The sequence below is a fragment of the Thamnophis sirtalis genome, unplaced genomic scaffold (assembly GCF_051295495.1).
Source record: "Thamnophis sirtalis isolate CommonGarterSnake01/CBP01778 unplaced genomic scaffold, rThaSir2_p1.2 scaffold_18, whole genome shotgun sequence".
Taxonomy (NCBI): Eukaryota; Metazoa; Chordata; class Lepidosauria; order Squamata; family Natricidae; genus Thamnophis; species Thamnophis sirtalis.
In genome coordinates, this window is record NW_028261398.1 from 810,979 (window position 1) to 832,980 (window position 22,002).

Below are 22,002 nucleotides of genomic sequence, written 5' to 3' on the forward strand. Positions count from 1 at the left end.
AACTGTTTCGTTACAATGCTAATCTTTTGAAACCTTCTGCAAACTTTCTGCAAAAAGGGAGGAACAGTCGGCTAGCAGTATCTCATTAATTAGTTTCACTTCTCTGAAGAGTTTACAAGACTTTCCTCTTACCAACTTTGCTAATATATATATCTGATATAGAGAAGTCCAAAATGGCACTGAATATGCCGAGCTGCTTTGTTACAACGCCCTTTTCTGAAACCTTTTGAAAAATCCTAAAGAACTAACAAAGGGGTGACTTAATACTTTTCTTCTCGTAAGCTGCACCGCGGGCCAGTAGAGTTTGATTAATTGCTTGAAGACATAATGGCATCAAAATTAAATCTTGGGCCGAAACTTCCTCCTAGAAGCACATCCCCCATACCTGGTACAAAGTTGCAGCTTCCACCCTCTATGCCCCCTACTGGAGATTTGCTAACGAAAGAACTTTTTTTGGAAACTTTTAGAGAATTTAGAGAGCAGAATTTAGAAACTTTTAGAGAATTCAGAGAGGCGATAAAGAACGAGATAAATGAGTTTAAGGCGGACTTATATGATAAACTTGATACTAGGATTGCCAAAATAAATGATGATATGCTTGGAATTGTAACTGTATTGACAGAACATGTTTCTGGAATTGAAGATAACCTAGAGGGTCTTAATGAAGCTAATACCAATTTGACATCCAAAACAGGTGGTGCAACAAAAAGTTGAAAATGCTGAAAAACAAATTATTATGATACAGTACAGGCAGATGGAGCTCGCATTAAGAGTCAGGGGGTTGCATGATGATAAACAGGAGGACTTGAGCCGAGGTGGCGCAGTGGTTAAATGCAGCACTGCAGGCTACTGCTAGATCAGCAGTTCAGCGGTTCAAATCTCACCGGCTCAGGGTTGACTCAGCCTTCCATCCTTCCGAGGTGGGTAAAATGAGGACCCAGATTGTTGGGGGCAATATGCTGACTCTCTGTAAACCGCTTAGAGAGGGCTGAAAGCCCTATGAAGCGGTATATAAGTCTACTGCTATTGCTATTGCTATTGAAACAGATTTTTTCAGAGGCTTTTGACCGTCTGGCGGGAAGACCGGGGTCCAACTTTGACTGGCAGATTGATAAAATTTATCGTGTTAACTCTTGGGTGGCAAAGCAGAAGCAACTCCCCCGAGATGTAGTCATATACTTCACCACAAGAGAGCTCAGAAACATGATATTACAAGAGTCCTATAACACCAGGCTTCAAATTGGTGGTCAGGCTTTGATTGTCTTGAAAGAAATACCACCTCAAATGCTAAGAGGCAGGAGAGACTATGCCTTTCTAGTGGAAGAACTCAGAAACCGTCAGATACAGTATAGATGGGATTTGCCATTTGGTATTATAATTACATTTGACAAGCAAAGATATCGTCTCAACTCTGTATGGAAAGCTCGAGATTTCTATCACAAGATTCTGAAGGTGGGACACCCTGAATCATCTGGATCTGGAGAAAGACCATGAGAAGGACAAGATAGACAGCAAACCACACAACTACCAGACAAAACACACCATTTCCTCCTCCCGGAAGGTTAAGGGGTCATGGAACAAAGACCTAGCCGTATGACTACCAGATGAATGGAAAAACAAGCTACAATGCAACAACCTCAACAAGGAGGTACAGCAACAAGCTCAGAAGCCATGGGAGGAGCTAGACCAAAGGTTAAACAGGCCATGCAGGAGGCTCTAAAAAAGCTTCAGGCAACCAAAAATGACAACTAAGATTTTGACATGGAATGTCAATGGACTGAACTCTCCACAGAAGAGAAAGAAAATATTTCACTATCTCAAACAGTTCAAGAATGAACAGTTCAAGAATAATTTGTTTGCAAGAAACTCATATCAAATCAACTGATCAAAAATATTTGTTTAACGCCAAACTTGATCAACATTTTGTGACCTCTGCTACGGAAAAGAAAAATGGTATAGTTGTATACTTAAGAAAAGACATTAAGGCTGAACTAATTGAAGCAGATCCCTTTGGAAGATATATCGCGCTAGACTTAATCTTAGAAGGGAAAAAGACATTACTTTTGGGAATTTATGCTCCTAATCAACAGCAAGACGGATTCTATAGAAATCTTCATGCTAAATTAGTACAGTGGTACTTTAAGTCTTGTATACTATTGGGTGACTGGAACGGCGTGATTGACACCAAAAGAGATAAGAAGACCTCTCACCCAAATACTAAAATCCGAGCTAAGTTACCCAAACTTTTTTTTGACATGATGGACGACTTCGAATTGAGAGATGTTTGGCGAGAAAGAAACGCAGAGGAATATGACTTCACCTTTTTTTCTGATAGACATCAATCCCTTTCAAGGATTGATTTTATACTAATCACTAATGATTTACTTTCTAGGGTGAAGAAGACAAAGATTGCAGCGAGGGTCCTTTCGGATCATAACCCAGTTTGGATGGAATTGGGAAGGGTAGTGCAGGCAAGAAGGTCTTGGAGGCTGAATGAAAACTTATTCAGATATGAAAAGTACACTAATGATTATAAAAAATTGTTATCTGAATACTTTGTTCTGAATATGAATAAGGGTACATCTATGGAATTTGTATGGGATGCAAGCAAAGCGTATATGAGAGGAGTACTGATGAATATAAACAAAATACATAGACATAAACAAGGGCAAAAACGAAAAGAATTGGAAGAGGAAATTAAAGGGAAAGAGTTGGAGTTAACATTGAACCCAGGTGATACAAAGGTTAAGGAAGCAATCACCATATTAAAATCCCAATTTGATATGTTGATCTCTGACAAGGTAGCCATTAGTTTATTATATGCAAAACACAACACTTTTTGTAACGCAAATAAACTGGGCAGATGGTTAGCTTATCAGATTAGGAAAAAAAGGAAAATTCAAAATGTAACCAAATTGAGTTATAGAGGGAAGGAGGTGTTTCAACAGGAGAAGATTCAAAAGGTATTTTGGGAATTTTTTACAGAATTGTACAAAGGGGACAAAATTAAGGGTTTAGATATAGACAAATACTTAGATAAAGAGAAAATACCCCTAGTTAGAGAAGAGTACAGGCAAAAGTTGAACCAACCAATAACCTCAGGGGAAATCTTGCAGGTAATCAAACAACTAAAGTTAGGGAAAGCGCCAGGCACAGATGGCTTGACAGCGGTTTACTATAAAAACTTACAGTTAGAAATGGTAGAACCTCTTACAAAACTATTTAATAAAATTCAAACGGAAGGTAAAGTGCCCGCATCTTGGAAGACAGCATTTATATCTTTGATACCCAAAGAAGATCAAGATATTACCCAACCAAAAAATTATAGACCTATCTCATTACTTAATGTCAGTGACGTGCGGTGACCTTCATTGCCGGTGAGGCGGAGAGAAAGAGAAAGAAAAAACACGGTTCTTCTTTCCCTCCCTCCCTCCCCCCACCCCACCACCTTCCCAAAGACTGCAACTTTGCCCCTCGCACCACACAAAAACTTTCCTACTCCAGATCTGGCCAAAGGACCCCTCGCTCCTCCCCACTTGGTCAAGCCTTATCCATTTCGCTTGGAGAGGGTGGGTGGAGATGGGGGTCTTCCGTGGCACATGCAGGCACGCGCAATTCCCTCCCCATGTTTTTCCCACTCCGCCCCTCCCTCCATGCCTCCAGGGCGCTTCTTCACTTGTTTTCTCTGAGGACATCGTGGCGGCTTGGCGAGGCAGAGGGTGGATTTTGGGGGGAGAGGAGGGATGGGGTGGGGAAAGAGAGATGGAGGGAGGATTTCTGCGTCAGCAGCCCCCTTTCCAAAGGCGCCCTCCTCTCTCTCCCTCTCCCTCTCTCCCCGAGAGAACCACGTGGTCCTGGCTTGTGAAGATGCGGTTTGCCAATTATGGAGCGGGGAGGAAACAGAGCAAATTAAAGGAACTGGTGACTCTCCTCCTCGTCCCCACAATCCGTTAGATTGGGCTCAAACCGCCTCTTGTTTTTCCGCTCCCCCCCATCCTTTTCCAGCTAGGTTGTCGGAGGGTCAGACTCTGCGTTTGGCGCTGCCCCGACACGACACACACACACACACACCCGCATGGTTGGCAAACTCACAAGCCCCGGCTTTCCCCAAGCTGCAGCTGATCTGAAGCAGTTTTGCCTTCAAAATGCACATCACGATCCTTTATTAACAGGAGTTTCAAGTACAAATCCATTCAGACCACAGAAAGTTGGTTCTTTTCTCTGATTTGATCTAACAACTTTTCCTAGCTGTTTATGTTGAATATGGAAATGAAACAAGATGGCTTGGAGCCTGCACAGAAACTTTGTATTAATGTGCCAACTTTAAGCTTGTAAGATTGCTATTGTTTCAAAACCCCTTAAAATCTACTTCTCTAACAAGCTGTATGCTTTCCTGTCTGAAGGTTGTTGCTTCACTCGGCCCGGAAGACACTTTAAAAAATAAAGTGTCACACACACACGCACACAATAAAAACAAATTACAATTACATTACAAATAAATTGAATTCTTCCCCCCTGCCCCGTCCCTCTGACCCACATACCTAGAGCCAAGGTGGCGCAGTGGTTAAAAGCAGCACTGCAGGCTACTGCTAGATCAGCAGGTCAGCGGTTCAAATCTCACCGGCTCAGGGTTGACTCAGCCTTCCATCCTTCCGAGGTGGGTAAAATGAGGACCCAGATTGTTGGGGGCAATATGCTGACTCTCTGTAAACCGCTTAGAGAGGCCTGAAAGGCCTATGAAGCGGTATATAAGTCTACTGCTATTGCTAATACCTTCCAGCTGCGCCAAAATTCCAGATTTGGTCTAGCCAGGCTCCAGGGCCAGGCAGGCTAGGATAGTGGCTCCTAGAGCCACCACGTGCCCTCTTCAGGAAGAGGACCGAGAACTATGGGCCTCATTTGCATACTATTTTTTTTTTGCTTTTTAACGTAACTGTTAAAAGGCGAAAAATTCCTTAGGCAAAGGAGGCCCATAGTTCTCTGGCCTCCCCCTACAGTTAGCACTAAGCAGACTCCAAGTCACCGTGAGTTGGACTCTGGCAGCAACTAGCTTGGCTTTAATTATTTTAAAAAAATCTTTAAAATTCTTTCTTTTTCTTCAGGAAACTGGTGAGGCCCCGCCTCCCCTGCCTCTAGTGAGTGCACGTCCCTGGATACTAGATACTATATGGATAGAAAGATAGATAGACACAAGAGGATGGATAGAGAGACATAGATCGGATGGATGAATGGATGGACACCAAGCTTACCCCCAACATTGCTTTTTTCCTGAGAGTAAGTCTTCTGTATACCAAGGGAGGTTGAAATTGCTCCAAGCGTTCATTATTTACTCTCTCCCCCCCCTCTCTCTTTCTCTGAGGGGTGTTGGATCCCTCCCCCTCCCAGTATTTTCTTTCTTCCAGAGAATAAGTCATCTGTGTACAAGGTTTGGTTGAAATTACTCAAGGCATTCCAGAGTTATGTGGGCACACACACACACACACACCAAGGAGTGTTAGTGGTGTCTTATCCCATGGTCTTTATTTCCAGAAAATAAGTAATATGTGTACCAGTGTAGGAAGTTATCACCCATCCCTTTCCCAGAAAAATGAAATATCCTAGGAAATATTGAAAAGGCAGAATATTTCTCTGGAAGTGAAAAGGGAGAAACATTTTATAAAGAGAGAATAGCTCCCTGCAGCTTCCTGCCCCCACCCACTTTGTCAATGGGCCATTAAGAAGTCCAAGCCAGTCCCTTTACATAATAAAGAGTTCTCCCCTTCAGCTGCAGGGTGATGGGATTAAGCCATGATAATATTGGCCCTTTACCCAACTCCCCACATGGCATCTGAGAACTCAACCAAACCTGGATTCAAAACGCAGCCTAGAGAGTTGCCCCTGCATGGCCCTATGGGAGTCTGACAACCAATCAGAATACATTTCTTACACAGGAACAGTAAACAGAGAGGTGGGACTGAACAGGTTATAAAAAGCCTAGCCCTTTTCTTTTTATCCTCCAACATTGAAGCATGTGATCACCTTTTCTGTGCAGAGCTCAAGCCATGTGGTCCTGCCCACCAATAAACCGTCTTTCCAAGCATCCTCCGTGTCTCCAGTGTCTTTTTCCCCACTTGGAACCGAACCCAGAAGGACATTTCTTTCATCAGAAGGAAAGAAGGAGAAAGGGAAAAAGGAATAGGAGGGAGGGAGGAATGAAGAAAAGATAAATAAAGAGGGAGGTAGGAGGGAAGGAAGGAAAGAGAGACGGAGGGAGGGAGGGTGGAAGGGAAGATGGAAGGAAAAGGGGACAGCAGAAGGCGTGTAGACCAGGCCGCATCATGCCAGCCCAGTACCACCTTCGCGCTGGTAGACCGGGTTCGGTCTTCACAACTGGTAGACAGGGGCCCCCTATGCCAGACATTCGCGTGGCGAATCTGGTCCCACCTGTATAATTGGTAGACCAGCTCCTGCCCGCACAACGTGGATTGGATTTTCTGCACAGTCGGTAGACCGGGACCCGTCTGTATAACGGTACACCGGGCCTTCTCTTCAAATCTGGAAGACCTGATGGTTTCAAATTTGCCTACTTTGCATACCAATGTCGCAGACGGCTCCCGGGGCACCAGTCACAAAAGTTCCTTGCAAAGTGGGGCCCGGTCTACCACTTATGAATACAGACAACGGTCTACTAGCGCGAAGGCAAAACCGGGCCGGCATAATGCAACCCGGTCTACAAGCCTCCCGACGTCCCCCTTTTCCTTCCTTCCGTCTTTCCTTCCTTCCTTCCTTCCTTCCTTCCTTCCTTCCTTCCTTCCTTCCTTCCTTCCTTCCTTCCTTCCTTCCTTCCTCCCTCCCTCCCTCCCTTCCCTCCCTCCCTCCCTCCCTCCCTCCCTCCCTTTCCTTTCTCCTTCTTTCCTTCTAATGAAAGACATGTCCTTCTGGGTTTGGCTCCAAGTGGGGAAAAAGACACTGGAGACATGGAGGATGAACTGGCCTTAACGCCATGTCTGATTGGCCCCCCTGTTTGGCCTCTTTTGTCATAATGGGTGTCCCCCTATATTATAGTTTTGGAAGCTCCCCAGCCTATTGACCTTAGCAGGGAGCCTCTTTGGTGAGAGTGAGAAGAATTTACCGAGAGAAGTTGCCCTGGAAGTTGTGGGAAGTTGATCCCTGGAAGGGGAGCCAGGACTGTCATGTGTCAAAAGTGGTGCATTGCAGGGATGTAAAAGAGAAAGGCCACAGGGCAGTCGTGAAAAATGTAAGGAGGCAACGTGTGACGTGTTCGTCTGGGGTACGAAGGGCACCTATGAAACTACCAATTGGAAGTGAAGTTGCCTTTCAATTGTGGAGACACGACCCGGCCTACCAATGATGCAGACAGGACCCGGTCTACCAATTGCAAAGAAGGGATCCGGTCTACCAATGGCACAGAGAGCTCCCGGTCTCGAGTTACAATGCTTGGCATAGCGAGACCCGGTCTACCACTTGTGAATACAGACCCCGGTCTACTAGCATGAAGTCAGTACCGGGCCGGCATAATGCGACCCGGTCTACAAGCCTCCCGACGTCCCCCTTTTCTTTCCTTCCTTCCTTCCTTCCTTCCTTCCTTCCTTCCTTCCCTCCCTCCCTCCCTCCCTCCCTTTCCTTTCTCCTTCTTTCCTTCTAATGAAAGACATGTCCTTCTGGGTTTGGCTCCAAGTGGGGAAAAAGACACTGGAAACATGGAGGATGAACTGGCTTTAACGCCATGTCTGATGGGCCCCCCTGTTTGACCTCTTTTGTCATAATGGGTGTCCCACTATATTATAGTTTTGGAAGCTCCCCAGCCTATTGACCTTAGCAGGGAGCCTCTTTGGTGAGAGTGAGAAGAATTGACCGAGAGAAGTTTCCTTGGAAGTTGTGGGAAGTTGATCCCTGGAAGGGGAGCCAGGACTGTCATGTGTCAAAAGTGGTGCATTGCAGGGATGTAAAAGAGAAAGGCCACAGGGCAGTCGTGAAAAATGTAAGGAGGCAACGTGTGAGGTGTTCGCCTGGGGTACGAAGGGCACCTATGAAACTATACCAATTTAAAGTGAAGTTGCCTTTCAGTTGTGGAGACACGACCCGGTCTACCAATGATGCAGATAGGACCCGGTCTACCAATTGCAAAGAAGGGATCCGGTCTACCAATGGAACAGAGAGCTCCCGGTCTCCAGTTACAATGCTTGGCATAGCGAGACCCGGTCTACCACTTGTGAATACAGACCCCGGTCTACTAGCATGAAGTCGGTACCGGGCCGGCATGATGCGACCCGGTCTACAAGCCTCCCGACGTCCCCCTTTTCTTTCCTTCCTTCCTTCCTTCCTTCCTTCCTTCCTTCCTTCCTTCCTTCCTTCCTTCCTTCCTTCCTTCCTTCCTTCCTTCCTTCCTTCCTTCCTTCCTTCCCTCCCTCCCTCCCTCCCTCCCTCCCTCCCTTTCCTTTCTCCTTCTTTCCTTCTAATGAAAGACATGTCCTTCTGGGTTTGGCTCCAAGTGGGGAAAAAGACACTGGAGACATGGAGGATGAACTGGCCTTAACGCCATGTCTGATGGGCCCCCCTGTTTGACCTCTTTTGTCATAATGGGTGTCCCCCTATATTATAGTTTTGGAAGCTCTCCAGCCTATTGACCTTAGCAGGGAGCCTCTTTGGTGAGAGTGAGAAGAATTGACCGAGAGAAGTTGCCCTGGAAGTTGTGGGAAGTTGATCCCTGGAAGGAGAGTCAGTACTGTCATGTGTGAAAAGTGGTGCATTAAGTCTTGCAACGCACCCTAGTGGCTGACAAGTGAACTGCAACTACATCTCCAAGTCTTGCAATGCACCCTAGTGGCTGACAAGTGAACTACGGCTACATCTTCAAGTCTTGCAACGCGCCCTAGTGGCTGACAAGTGAACTGCAGCTACATCTCCAAGTCTTGCAACGCGCCCTAGTGGCTGACAAGTGAACTACGGCTATATCTCCAAGTCTTGCAACGCGCCCTAGTGGCTGACAAGTGAACTACGGCTACATCTTCAAGTCTTGCAACGCGCCCTAGTGGCTGACAAGTGAACTGCAGCTACATCTCCAAGTCTTGCAACGCGCCCTAGTGGCTGACAAGTGAACTACGGCTACATCTCCAAGTCTTGCAACGCGCCCTAGTGGCTGACAAGTGAACCGGCTACATCTCCAAGTCTTGCAATGCACCCTAGTGACCGACAAGTGAACTATGGCTACATCTTCAAGTCTTGCAACGCTCCCTAGTGGCCAACAAGTGAACTGCGGCTACATCTCCAAGTCTTGCTATGCACAATAGTGGTCAACAAGTGCACTGCGCCTGCATCTCCAAGTGTTGCAATGCATCCTAGTGGCCAACAAGTGTACTGCGTCTATATCACCAAGTTAAGCAATGCACCCTAGTGGCCAACAAGTGAACTGCGGCTACATCTTCAAGTCTTGCAATGCACTCTAGTGGCTGACAAGTGAACTGCACCTACATTTTCACAGTCTTGCAACGCACACTAGTGGCCAACAAGTATGCTGTGGATGGAGCAGATCCACGCCAATGACATCGCTGCAACATGACTGGAGGAGGAATTCTGGGAGTTGAAGTCCACAAGTCTTAAAGCTGCCAGGTTTGAAGACCCCTGGGATTTTTTTTCCCTAAAGGGTTATGGGTGCAAGGATCTTGTAACTTGCTTCAATGCCAGAGGTTCTGAGCCAACATTTTGGTTGCTAAGCAGGAGCGTTGTTAAGTGATACTGATATTATATAACACTTTTAATTAAGCGGGTACCTTGAATAAACATAACTTTGAGTTTCAAATAATACTGATTTTGTTGTTGTCTTAGGTGACATCTGTGAAAAAAATTCAGGTGCTCAGGCATGAAAATATGCCACTCAAACACTATACTTTTCTGCTCACACTGAAAAAAAATTAGAGGGAACATTGTTTGGCACTCTGCTTCTGCAGCTGCCTTCTCTGCCTGAACTTTGGCTGCTGCAGCTGCTCTTCTCTTGCTGCCTCTAGATCCACCTCTGCCATCTCAGCTTCTATTAGTGCTTCTCCAGCTGTAGATATCCATGACCTTTGTCTGTAACGGGATGATTGCTGCGAGACGCTGCTACCTGTTCGAGATCGAGTTGTCTTTGATTGGAAAGATGAGGCCTTTCTGGAGATGTGGGAGGAAGCTGCGTGTGAGTGTTGAGATGTCGTGTGACAGATGCGGCCTTCTCTCCCTGTGTAACTATGGGACCAGATGAGGATGTCCTCTTAGAAGCGTGAGGGGGCTGCATGTGACCACTGAGATGGTGCTCGCGAACGACAAGACACTTCGGATCTGGCATTTGTTTCTGATGTGTCCTTGGGATTGGATGAGGATGCTCTCTTGGAAGCATGAGAGGGAGCTACATATGACTGTTGAGATGCTTCAGACTCAGCCTTCTCATCCAGGGCTGTCTCCCTCTTCAGATTGGTTTGTATAAGGTCTTTGCTGTGTCGAAACTCCTTTTTACGTTCTTTGTTTAACAACTGAATGTGCAGCTTTTCCCTCTGGAGTTCTTCATCATCATTTAGTTGTAACTGGATGTCATTGAGGCGGTCTCCATAAGATCTCCATAGCTTGTAGATTTCGTCCATATCTTTACTCAATGAACGGAGGCGTTTGGGGGGTAGATCGTCTTCGAGTTTGTCGCAGAGATGCTGCAACTGCTTCCGGCCACTTTCCTGCTTTCAATAAACCCCGTCCCATTCCTCCAAGACGTATAACTGCATAATCTGCGTAGGCTTTCTATGCTGTCTTAGGTCATAGGTTATTTGACGTGTTTCCGCCTTTTCTGATAGTTGGACATCCAATTCTGAGTTTTGGATGACCAATTCTGAGTCTATGCTGGGTTCAGGCATGGGTTTCAGCATATCTGACCCTTCTGCCATGGTAAGGAAGATTCTATAACTAGGATTAACTCAGAAAATTTCTAGAATGTATTATCAATTCTTTGAGTTCAATTCCCTTTTTGGCCACTAGGGCGCGTTGCAAGACTTGAAGATTTGTCAGCCTCTGTTTTGCTGCTTGCTTTTCAGCCGCCATTGAAACGGGGAGGGAGGGCATGGTATTTGGATGGGGGGAAATGATCTGTGCAGTAGGACTGTTAATTGGGAGTTGTTTTCACCATCGTTTGCGCATGTGGAAGGAGGGGAGTTTCCCGCCAAGGCCAACTGTCCAGCATTCCAACCTGATGATGATGTTTGAAGATGTCTCCCACCTGACAGTTGTGGTGATATATGATTGGGCTGTGGACTGGGGTATCAAGGGGAGGGGAATGAAGCATCTATTGATATCTATTGCTTTTGCGCTCTTTTACTCAGATCCAGCTTTGCTTCACTTCTCATCGTTTATAATCAGTAAAAGTACACTTAATTCTGAAACATGGAGTTGAGTGGTTTCTTTCTTGGTTATTAAGTGAAGGGGCTGTGGCAGGTGCATTGCAAGACTTGAAGATGTAGCTGCAGTTCACCTGTTGGCCACTAGGGTGCATTTCAAGACTTGGAGATGCAGACACAGTGTACTTGTTGGCCACTAGAGTGCGTTGCAAGACTTCTATATGTAGCTGCAGTTCACTTGTCGGCCACTGGGGAGCATTGCAAGACTTAAAGATGCATGCGCGGCATACTTGTTGGCCATTAGGGTGCATAGCAGGACTTGAAGATGTAGCTGCAGTTCACTTGTCGGCCACTAGGGTGCGTTGCTTAACTTGGCGATGTAGGCGCAGTACACTTGTTGGCCACTAGGATGCATTGCAAGACTTGAAGATGTAGCCGCAGTTCACTTGTGGGCCACTAGGGTGCGTTGCAAGACTTCTAGAGGTAGCCGCAGTTCACTTGTCAGCCACTAGGGTGCATTGCTTAACTTGGCAATGTAGGCATAGTACACTTGTCAGCCACTAGAGTGCGTTGCAAGACTTGGAGATGCAGGCGCAGCGTACTTGTTGGCCACTAGGGTGCGTTGCAAGACTTGGAGATGTAGCCGCAGTTCACCTGTCCGCCACTAGGGCACGTTGCAAGTCTTGAAGATGTAGCCGTAGGGAGGGCATAAAACCAGGGACTCAGCATCTCAGTCCTTCCTTCTCTTCTCCACCAACATTGAAGCATGTGCACTGTTCCCCTAAGGTGCGCAGCAGCGCGGCCGCACACGTGGAAAGAAAACCCCGCGCAGCAGTTTCTAACTGCCAGGCAGAGATTTCTACCAAAGCAAACGTGGGGAAGTCCTTTGCAGGCGGCTAGAACTGGCCGCCCGCAAAAGACCTCCCCAGACTTGTTTTGATGAGCTGCCCATGGCAGTGGTGCCTCTCCCTCCACGCGGAGCACCTGAGCTGGCCCCCGCGTTATCCCTCCCCCTTCCTCCTCTGCCGTGCTTTTGAGGAGCCATGAGCCAGTAGGAAAACGGCGGAGGTGGAGGCGGCGACAGGGGTAACCCAGAGCCCAGCTGAGGTGCTCCGAGCGGAGGGCGAGGGCGGGGGCGCCAGTGGGAGCTTTGCCGGCTTCACCGGCAAAGAAGGAGAAGAAGCAAGAAGACTGGCGGCTTTCCAATGCAACCCCCTGGTTCGGCGTAAGCGGGGGCCGAACACATGCTGCGCCGACTTTGCACCGCGTCTTTGCTATGAGGCGGAGTAATTCAACACCCCCCCAAAGAGTGTGTGTGTGTGTGTGTGTGTGTGTGTGTGTGTGTGTGTGTGTGTGTGTGTGTGTGTGATTCCGCTTGATGAGATGGTGGTAGAAAAAGTATACGAATTTCGAATTGGATCAAAATTGGTGGCCAAAGGAGTGGAGGGAAGGAAGAAAGGAAGAAAGGAAGAAAGGAAGGAAGAAAGGAAGGAAGGAAGGAAGCCCTGCCCCCTGTGAAAAAAACTGAAGATGGAGCAGTGAATGAATAAACCATAAAAGCAACAAACAGTTAATGCGTAAGTAAGCTGAGGAGCAAGTTCTCAACTAAGGAAGCAATATAAGAAAGAAATATAAAAAGCTCAATATGCCAAAACACTTATTTTAGTCTTCATTTAATTACTTGTATTGTAGTCTGATGTAACATCTTTTTAAAGTTAACGTTAGTTAGAAAAGATAGGGTACAAATCTTAAATAATAAAAAAATTGTACATTCATTTTGAAAAATAAATGCAATACTTGATTAATTTCATATCTTTATTTAAAATAGTTTTGGCATGGCATATGATTTTATTGACTCAGTTGGAAATGATGTGGATGTTGTATCTGATTCTGAGGTATATATATTCTTAAGTAACATAACATATAGCATATTGTCCAAACTTGCTAGACTATTTAATTGATCTTACTACTTTAAAGGGGGAGAGTTTCATGATAAATTATTTTATTACATTTATGTTGCATTTATATATTTATTACATTTATATTCCACATTATATATTTGTATTGTTATTTTAGTGTTTATTGTCAATTTTGATAGATATATTGATATATCAATACTGATTTTAATCATACTAAATAACAATTACTGCTATTATTTATCAGCATTACATATTTACAGTTTTTAATATTGAGTTAGTCGTATTTTAGAATAATAGGGTTATCTTTTAATAGGATAATTGGCAAAATCTAATTCAAATGTGATGGGTTGCATTCCAAAGGAATGTGAGAGGACAGGTTGCCTGCAAAATGCCAGGACCCCGGCTGTTGGTGCCATGTCTCTCTCTAGCCAGTCTAACAATCTAAAAGCTGAGCAGAGAGCCTTGTTTTTCAGTGTGAGCGGAACATCTGGCAGCCAGCCCATGTGGCGTGAGGCGGGTGAACAATTAGTGAGGCGCCTGCCGTGTCTTCCCGGGGACGAGCCCCTCATACGGAGGAGGAGGAGGAGGAGGAGGAGGAGGAGGAGGAGGAGGAGGAGGAAGAGAGCCCTTCTCTGTCCTTCTGCTGGGCGCCACATCTGGAGAGGAGCCAGGTGATGCCCAGCCGCCCGAGGGATGCCCGGGATGATCTGGGAGGCAGAGGCTGGACCACTGCTGGAGGTAAAGCATCGCCATGGCAACCCCGGGATGTTCCCTCGGCGTAACTAGCAGGCGGTGGGGACAGGGATGGGCTCCTCGGACAACGGAGGGAGTTTCCTTTGCAGGGCTGGCGAGAGCCGGCTGGCTTCCCTCTCGCCCTGGGGAGACGGTTGCCATCCCCGCTGTCTTGTGCCCCCACCCCCCACCAGCCCGGATCTGCATCCCTGCCGGCTACCAGGTACGGCTTCCGTCTCTGCTTTTTTAAATAGTTGCAATGAAGGATGAAAGGAATTCAGCTGGTTGCGTTTCAGAAGCTGCTCTGGAGGCAGAGAGAAATGTATTTTGCTGCTGCTGCTGTTCTGAAGGGTTTTCCCAGCCATGAGATGCACCTTAAATGCAGGCGGGATTTTTTGTTTTGCGGGGGAATATCTGGAGCTTTAGAAAGGGGGGGAATTTAAAGGGGCACCTGTTTCTCTCCTGCATCAGGGCGTTTCCCCAGCCGTTAGTTTGGCTTTTAATTAAGACTCTCGTGTGGAAGGTGGAGCTGGGGATGAAGGAAGAGGTGAGGAGCCACTGAATTTGGAAAATCACCCTCCATTTTTTTTTTTTGCTTCTTTGCATTTTTCACTCCATTCTCTGCAGCTTTTTCCCTCTTTCTACAAGATATATATTGTTCATTTCCCTTTTTTGCCTTATTCATTCCATTATATGCCATTATTATTATCCATGCGGTCTATCACTTCATTCTCTGTTCCACATTTTGTTTTTCATCCATTTTGCAACCTTGTTCTTTTCTTTCTCTCCCAAACAGTTTCCAAATCCCCCACCTTTTCTTCCCAAGGGCCACTTTCCACCCGTTCTCTGTTGGGAGAACTGGCTGGGATGCAAACTCCAGTGACAACTAAAATAATTAATTTTTACAATACAATAGAAGAGCAGAGTTGGAAGGGACCTTGGAGGTCTTCTAGTCCAAACCCCTGCCTAGGCAGGAAACCCCATATACCTTTTCAGACAAATGGCTATCCAACATCTTCTTAAAGACTTCCAGTGTTGGGGCATTCACAACTTCTGTTCCACTGATTAATTGTTCCAACTGTCAATGTATTATAATACATTTTAATTTCAAACTCCTGCTTTTTCTCCCTGCAGTGATTCAGATTTCTCTCCTTTCCTTCCATGCCTGGTTTCCCCAGAGATCGCTTTGTGGGTCTATCACGAAATAGTCTTCTCTCCACCTTCTCTTATTACCAGAACCAAGCAGGCCGATCCTCATTCCTTGCCATAAGAACAAGGTGCAGTGGCGATGGCACCAGGTGAGTTCTAGTTCTGCCTTGGCCGTGAAAGCCGGCTGGGTGACATTGGGCTGATCACCAGGAGAGGTGAGTTCTAATCCCACTTATGGCATGAAAGCCAGCTGGGCCCTTTCTCGCAGGCCGGTCCACCTCACAGGGTTGTTTTTCTGAGGAAAATAAAATAGGAAGGAGTGCTTGCTGCCTTCAGTTACTTGTAAAATAATAAAGGTGGGATTATAATAAATGAACCAAATTGTTTGAAAAGGTCAGAGCTGCTTCTGATTCCACCCAGCAGGCAGCCTCTCATTCTTAGCTCTCCAGATGTCACCATTACTTTTCCCTTACTCTCTTGTAATCCACTCGTCCTCCATCCCTTTCTCCTGGATTGGATTCATTCAGGGGGGTGGACAATTCCCCCCAAACACACCCCTGGTTCTTCCTTTACCACATCGGAGGCCTTCACAACACACAACCAGGACCCATGGATGCCCACCTTCACACAGAATAACGGAGGAGGAAGAAGGGACTTTGGAGGTCTTCCAGTCCAACTGCAGGGAATGATAGATTCAAAAATAAAAGCTTCTGACCCTGGGGGATTAGCTGGGGGTTGCATCATCCAGACAGGAGAAAGTTGCAGGAGGAAACTGCCAGGCCCTACATGAAAAGAGGGTGATGGGCTGGCGGCTGAAGCAAAGGCATGGCACACACTTGAAAGGAAAGCAGGAAGACTGGGTGTTTCTGCACTGACAGCCGCCCTCAGAGCTCTTTTGACAGTGATTGAGTGCTCTGAAAATCAAAGGGCGATGCAGAGATCCGCCAACAGGGAAGCTGCCCAAAGATTTGCCAGTGGGTTGGATTTTGCCTCAATCTGAGATATGAGGAGGATTAGATATAGGGATCAAAGGAAGGCTTTTTCTCATCACTGAATGTCTGTCTGACCTCAATAGTCCATTTCTGTTAGAGGAGTGTGGAGGTGGTGTTTCTGTGTTTATGTGTTGTGTCCAAGACTTGGGGGAGGACTAAGACCCTCTAATAACAATAAAGAAAAAGATCTTATTATTATTTCTTATTTTACTTTTAAAAAGGGATTTGGAAAAAATGGAGCTCGTGGGCTTGTGAAAGCTCCCTAAAATAATGATAATGATTGGTTTCCCTGGAGAAAGTATGAAAGGAAATATTTGTAGGTGGATTTTTATGCAAGCAGTTTGAATGGAGGATAAATCTGTAAGTATGCCGATGTGTCAATGCTTGTGTGTGTAGAGTCCCTATCCCCGACTGTGAAAGGGGTTAAATGTTTTGATTCCCTTTCTTACAAAGAAACCCAGTGCTCCTCTGGTTAAACTGGAGGACTTGGAGACTGGTCTGCCATCCCCTACTTACTAATGGAATGGGATACTCCAGACATAGAGACCCCAGGGAAGGGGGGAGGCTGAGGAACAAGTAATCCGCGAGTGACTCTTGTGGAATCCAATCTCATTCAAAACTAAAACCAGAGATGCTGCTGGCTCACTCGGAGAAAATATAGTGGCAGGAGGAGGAAATAGATGCTGTCGAGGGCTCGTTTTCACCCAATTTTCTACTTCTGACCTTTATAAGTGGAAGCAACAAAACCCCAGTTATAGGGAAGACCCAGAGAAAATGCACTCTCTGTGCTTATCTACTAGAAGGACGCATAGCCCCACTTGGGCAGACATTCAGACATTGACGGATGTCCTTTTAACACCAGAGGAACAGACTGCTGGGGGGGGGGGGGGAAGGCAATGGAGCGGCAGTTAAAAAAACGGAGAAGAATGAGAATGACAGCTGGTGGGAATGCCTCCCCCCCCTCACGGAGCCAGAATGGGATCTGGGTGATGATGGGGACAACACGAGGCTACTGAATTCTCAATCTTATATGGAATCCAAAAATGGAGTTCCCTAAATTAAGACTCTGGTAAAAGTGTATGAAATAAGGCAAAAGAAAGACGGGAATCCTGAGGACTTTTCTTGAAAGGATATACCAGGATTTTAGCTAATACCCTGATTTAGATCCTGAAGCTTCAGATAATCAGGAAAGGATGAACATGATTTTTATAGGGAAGTCAGCAGAGGGCATTAGAAGAAAAGTTACGGAAAGTAGGAGGAGGTCCATGGAAAGGCATTTCAGACTTGGCTGTGGGCAAGGATAATTGATGCGGAAAATACAGCCTCTCGTTATCAAGACAACCCCTGCCTTCTCGAGGTGCCCACCGTTTTCCAACAGAAGGGGCTCTGTCGTCTCTTGGGCCCAGCGAGCTCAAGTAGTATTTAGCCTAGAATCATGGACTCCGTTGATTCGGGATCCATGCGACTCTACAGCGAAGGGATTGGCGATGCCGTACCGACGCTAAAGACTTAAGTCAAGTAAGTCAAGACTTGGCTGAGATAGCCTCCTGGAGGGTAGGAAGAAATGAGAAAGAAATCCAGAAGGCTGGCAGAAATGCTGTCTTCCTAGCAGATGCCCTTAGGCAGGAAAAGGTGGGAGGAAGGGGGACAAGAGAGAGGAGAGGAGTGGGAGTTTAGGGAACCCGAAAGCATGGAAGAGGAAAGGTGGGACCTTACCAGTGTGCTACATGCGGAAAAGAAGGATATTGGAAGAGTGGGTGCCTGGTGGCTATAGCCATGCGAGCAGAAAAAGAAGGGGGAAGAGGCCAGGGGCAGGGAGCTGTGGCTCCCCCAACCCACCTCTGCGGAAGTCCCAATTGGGGGATCTAAACATGAGATGTAAACAGATACAGGAGCCAGAAGATCTGTTCTTAACAGATGTATTGTTCCTCGGACTACCGATGAGATACCTTTTGGGGGGGCTTCAGGAAAGGCCTATATAATGTGCCTGAAACAACAAAAGCCCAAATTGCACAGCAGGAGGTGAAAACTTAGGGGTTGGCATCTCTACAGGACAGCAAAAACCGTTAGCCTAAAGAGGGAAGCAATCTATGAAAGCCCTCTGTTAATAGAAAACAATTGGGATTCTTGGGGAAGGCTGGTTTTGGTAGAGTTTGGATTCCTAATTTTTGATTTACTGTCAAGCCCCTTTATGAGGCTGTCAAAGGGGATGGGAAAATATTTGAATGGACTGGAGAACGCCAACATGCATTCACACAAATAAAGTGTGAGCTTGTGAGAGCACTGGGGCTTCCGGACCCCACTCGAGCTTTCACCCTCTTCGCACATGAGTGGGAAGGCATTGCTGCAAGAGTTCTCACCCGGAAACTAGGCTCATGGCAAAGGCCTGGGCCATATTATAGTAAGCAAATAGATATGGGAGGGGGGCGTTGGGAGGGCCTGGATGTCTGAGGGCAGCAACTGCCCTGCTGGTTGAGGAAGCCCAAAAGTTAACACCGGGAGAACATCTAATAGTCAACGTCCCACATGGGGTTCAGGAGATTATGGAAGCGAAGGGGGCCTTTTGGATGACTGGGGGCCGCCAAGCCAAGTATCGGACTATCCTGCTTGACTCCCCGGCCATTCAATTAGAGGTGTGCAATACCCTCAATCCAGCTACACTCTTGCCCCAGGTGGATACTGAATTACATCAGGATTGCGTACAGCTGGTGGAGTCTGTATATGCCAGTAGACCCAATCTTAGTGCTCAGCCTCTCCCAAATGCTGACTGTGAATGGTTTACAGATGGTGGTAGCTTTATGATGGAAGGTCTGAGAAAGGCGGGATACGCAGTGGTCCCACTGTGGGAAGTTATGGAAGCCGAATCACTACCAGTAAAGACTTCTGCTCAGCTGGCTGAGCTGGTAGCTTTAACTAGAGCCTTACAGCTGGCTGTAGGACTAACAGTAAATATTTACACAGATAGCAAACGTTTCTTTGGAATCTTGCACACCCATGGAGCTTTATGGAAGGAAAGAGGATTGTTAAATGCAAAGGGGTCAACTATTAAGTATGGTCCACAAATTTTAGAATTGTTGGAAGCAGCCAAAAGAAGTAGCAGTCATACATGTCAAGGGGCATTCTAAGGAAGACACCCTTTACGCGAAAGGGAACCGGGCTGCAGATAGGGCTGCTAAGGAAGCTGCCCTACGACGCTCTGATGGAACAGCTACCCGAATTCCCATGTCTCCTTCCATACCGTTCCTTGGCCTCTTATACACCCAGGGACAGGGCATGGGCCAGGTTTATCGGAGGCAAGGAGGGGAACGATGGGTGGCGGGTAGAGAGCAAAGTTATTCTACCAGATGCACCTCTAAGGATTCCTTTGTAACAAAATTCGTTATCTGCAGGACTAGATCACCCAGGGCATCCGTTTCAGCCTGCAGACGGGACGCTTGTAAAGACGCGGGGACCAACAACCTCCTTGGATCAGCAGTGGAAGGGACCCTTTCAAGGGCTTCAGACCACCCATACAGCCCTAAAAGTGGAAGGCCTGGCATCTTGGATTGATCACTTCCAGAGTGAAGAAATACCCACGATCTGCCCGTCCGGATTCCTGGACTGTGCAGCCTGTGACTTTCTCAGTAGCAGAACTGGGACTGAAGTTATTGTTCTGGAACCAAAAGCCTCCGGAACCATAGTTGTGTGAGAGGAGAACTGCCATCTCCCGTAGGTGTTTTCTCAATTAGAACATTTCCCCAAAAGGTGTTTGTAGCTACCCACGCTAGGAGTTACCCAATTATTACCACTAGCTGATTGGTGCGTCTGTGTGTATGAAGGCTAAGATATTAAGACAAATAAACTTAACAACCTTTGGGATGAGACCACATGATTTTGTTATGTATCTGTGCTCTTCCCATACAGGTGGGTACCTAAGTTATGCCCACTTTACCTGAAAGGAAGATTGGAAGCCACAGGAATCTTGAACAATTCAGAAAGTACCTGAACCCCTTTCTTTGCTCTGTGGACTCTGGTCCCTCAATAATGCTTTGTATCACATACAAGCGATGGAGGAAATCCTAGCCAAGGAGACTGGGGAGTTTTTTTATTGCTGCAGCAAAAGAACAAGAAGCCATTTGGACAATGACAGTTCAGAATAGAATAGCTCTAGATATGATATTGGCATCCTAAGGAGATGGGTGTGCACTACTTGGACAACAATGCTGGGTGCAGATTCTGGAGAAATCCTGGAATTCCACAGCTGAACTACACACATCACAAAGAGAGCTGCAACCCCCCCCTCCCCCATGGAGGAATGGAAAGAGAAGTGGCATTGACTGACAGGAGGGTTGCCTGATTTCACTGGTTAAGTACCTAATAATGACCCTGGGAGGCAAAGTAATTGTTCTCTTAATCACCTGTTGTGCATTACAATGCCTTCTCCTTTGCCTCCCCACCTGTAAATAAACTACCAGGTCTCCCAGTACAGGGATATTGCTGTTGGGTGAACCTTGGAAAATGAGATCATTTTCAGATTCAAAGGGGGGGGGATGATGGGCTGGGGGCTAAAGCAAGGTCATAGCACACACTTGAAAGTAAAGCAGGAAGACTGGAATTGGGGTGTGGGGCTCTGTCTGTCTCACAAGAACAAAGAATGCTTATCAACAGGAAATATGCATGTGTAAAGCTTGCAGCAATTATGGGTAGGTAGAAAGTTGATAAAAGTAAGGAGAATTAGACAACTTGCAGAGCTCAGCTAAAAGTTAGGAATAGAGATGGCCGGCAGCCAATGAAACGCCTGTTAGAGAACTCCTGGGGCCTTCGTTAGCCAAGGCTTAGGAATGGCACAGCTAGAGACCAACAGAACAAATGGTAGAATTATTGCTAAAGTGTTTTTTAGAGGATATTTCTTATTATTTCACCTTGTCCCGCCTTCTCCTTTAGTGAAAATGTATAAAGCTTTCTTAATCCTTTGTTCTTGGCCTTTTGACCAGGAACCTTTTTCCTTGGAGTCCTCCAATAAAAAGCAATCAGAAAACCTGCCCCTCCTGTCTGGGTCCATCATTGGCTTCCACACCAGGCTCAGACCCGAATTGGGGACAACACAAGTGTGTCTTTAAACAGCAACTGCGTGGATACATTTTCTTCCTGGATATCTGAATTTGGAATTCATGCCCAAAAGGAGACCGTCTGCAGTTAAAGAGGAGCTAAGGAGGAGAATCTCCTGCTGGTGAATTTCCAAATAGAAATCAGTATCTCATTGTTGGGAGAAAAAAGAAACAGGAAATCATGCAATGTTGATATTCTTCAAGTTGGATTCTTTCTGGATCTTCAGCTGCTGGAGCCCTCAACATTTGGAAGATGGGCAAAAGAGGGTCATGTCCTTGGGGCTTCAGCATCATGAAGCCACGCAGGATTTTCATATCTTACTCTCCAAACTCAGGCACTAAGTTTGGTGTGGAGCCGAAAAGAACTTGATTGCCTGAATTGGGGAGAGTTTGAGAGAAGCAAAGGGGAGCCCAACTGCCAATGACTCTGGGTGGCTTACAAGAGAGGACAATAAAACGGGGAAGAAGATGGGCAAAACACTGTATGAAAATCCAAAGCTCCCAATGGCTCAACGAAGAGCCAACCCAGGGAGGAGGGCTATGTCGCAGGGCACAGTGGCACAGGCAGCAGCCGCAACAGGAGTCCCTTCCAAAGAGGGAGAGGGTGTAGGAGGAAAAACACACACACACACAAACACACACGGTTTCCAAGGGCTCAAAAAGGTTGAAAACTGCAACCAGGAAGGGGGCAGTATTGGAGGGGATTTCCCCCCACTGCTGCAGTTTTTGGAAAGGAGGAGCAGGTGGATGTGGGGAGGGAGGGGCTGGT

At 46.4% G+C, this 22,002-nt stretch overlaps 2 protein-coding genes and 1 long non-coding RNA gene across 3 annotated transcripts in view; 1 reads left to right on the forward strand and 2 right to left on the reverse strand.

Annotated features, from left to right (window-relative positions):
* The window catches only part of LOC148042286 (SLAM family member 6-like), a 979,974-nt gene that overhangs the window by 722,407 nt on the left and 235,565 nt on the right, over positions 1-22,002 (reverse strand). The gene's annotated exons all lie outside the window — the stretch shown is intronic.
* LOC148042304 (uncharacterized) overlaps positions 1-22,002 on the reverse strand; it is a 64,409-nt gene that overhangs the window by 39,902 nt on the left and 2,505 nt on the right. The window contains 1 exon segment of the mRNA XM_087702991.1: positions 9,191-9,201. Within this exon segment, the coding sequence (XP_087559117.1) occupies positions 9,191-9,201 (11 nt within the window).
* On the forward strand, positions 13,914-20,027 carry LOC148042306 (uncharacterized). The gene is made up of 3 exons (XR_015695213.1): positions 13,914-14,228; positions 15,140-15,303; positions 19,536-20,027. It is a non-coding gene; the product is annotated as an uncharacterized LOC148042306 (long non-coding RNA).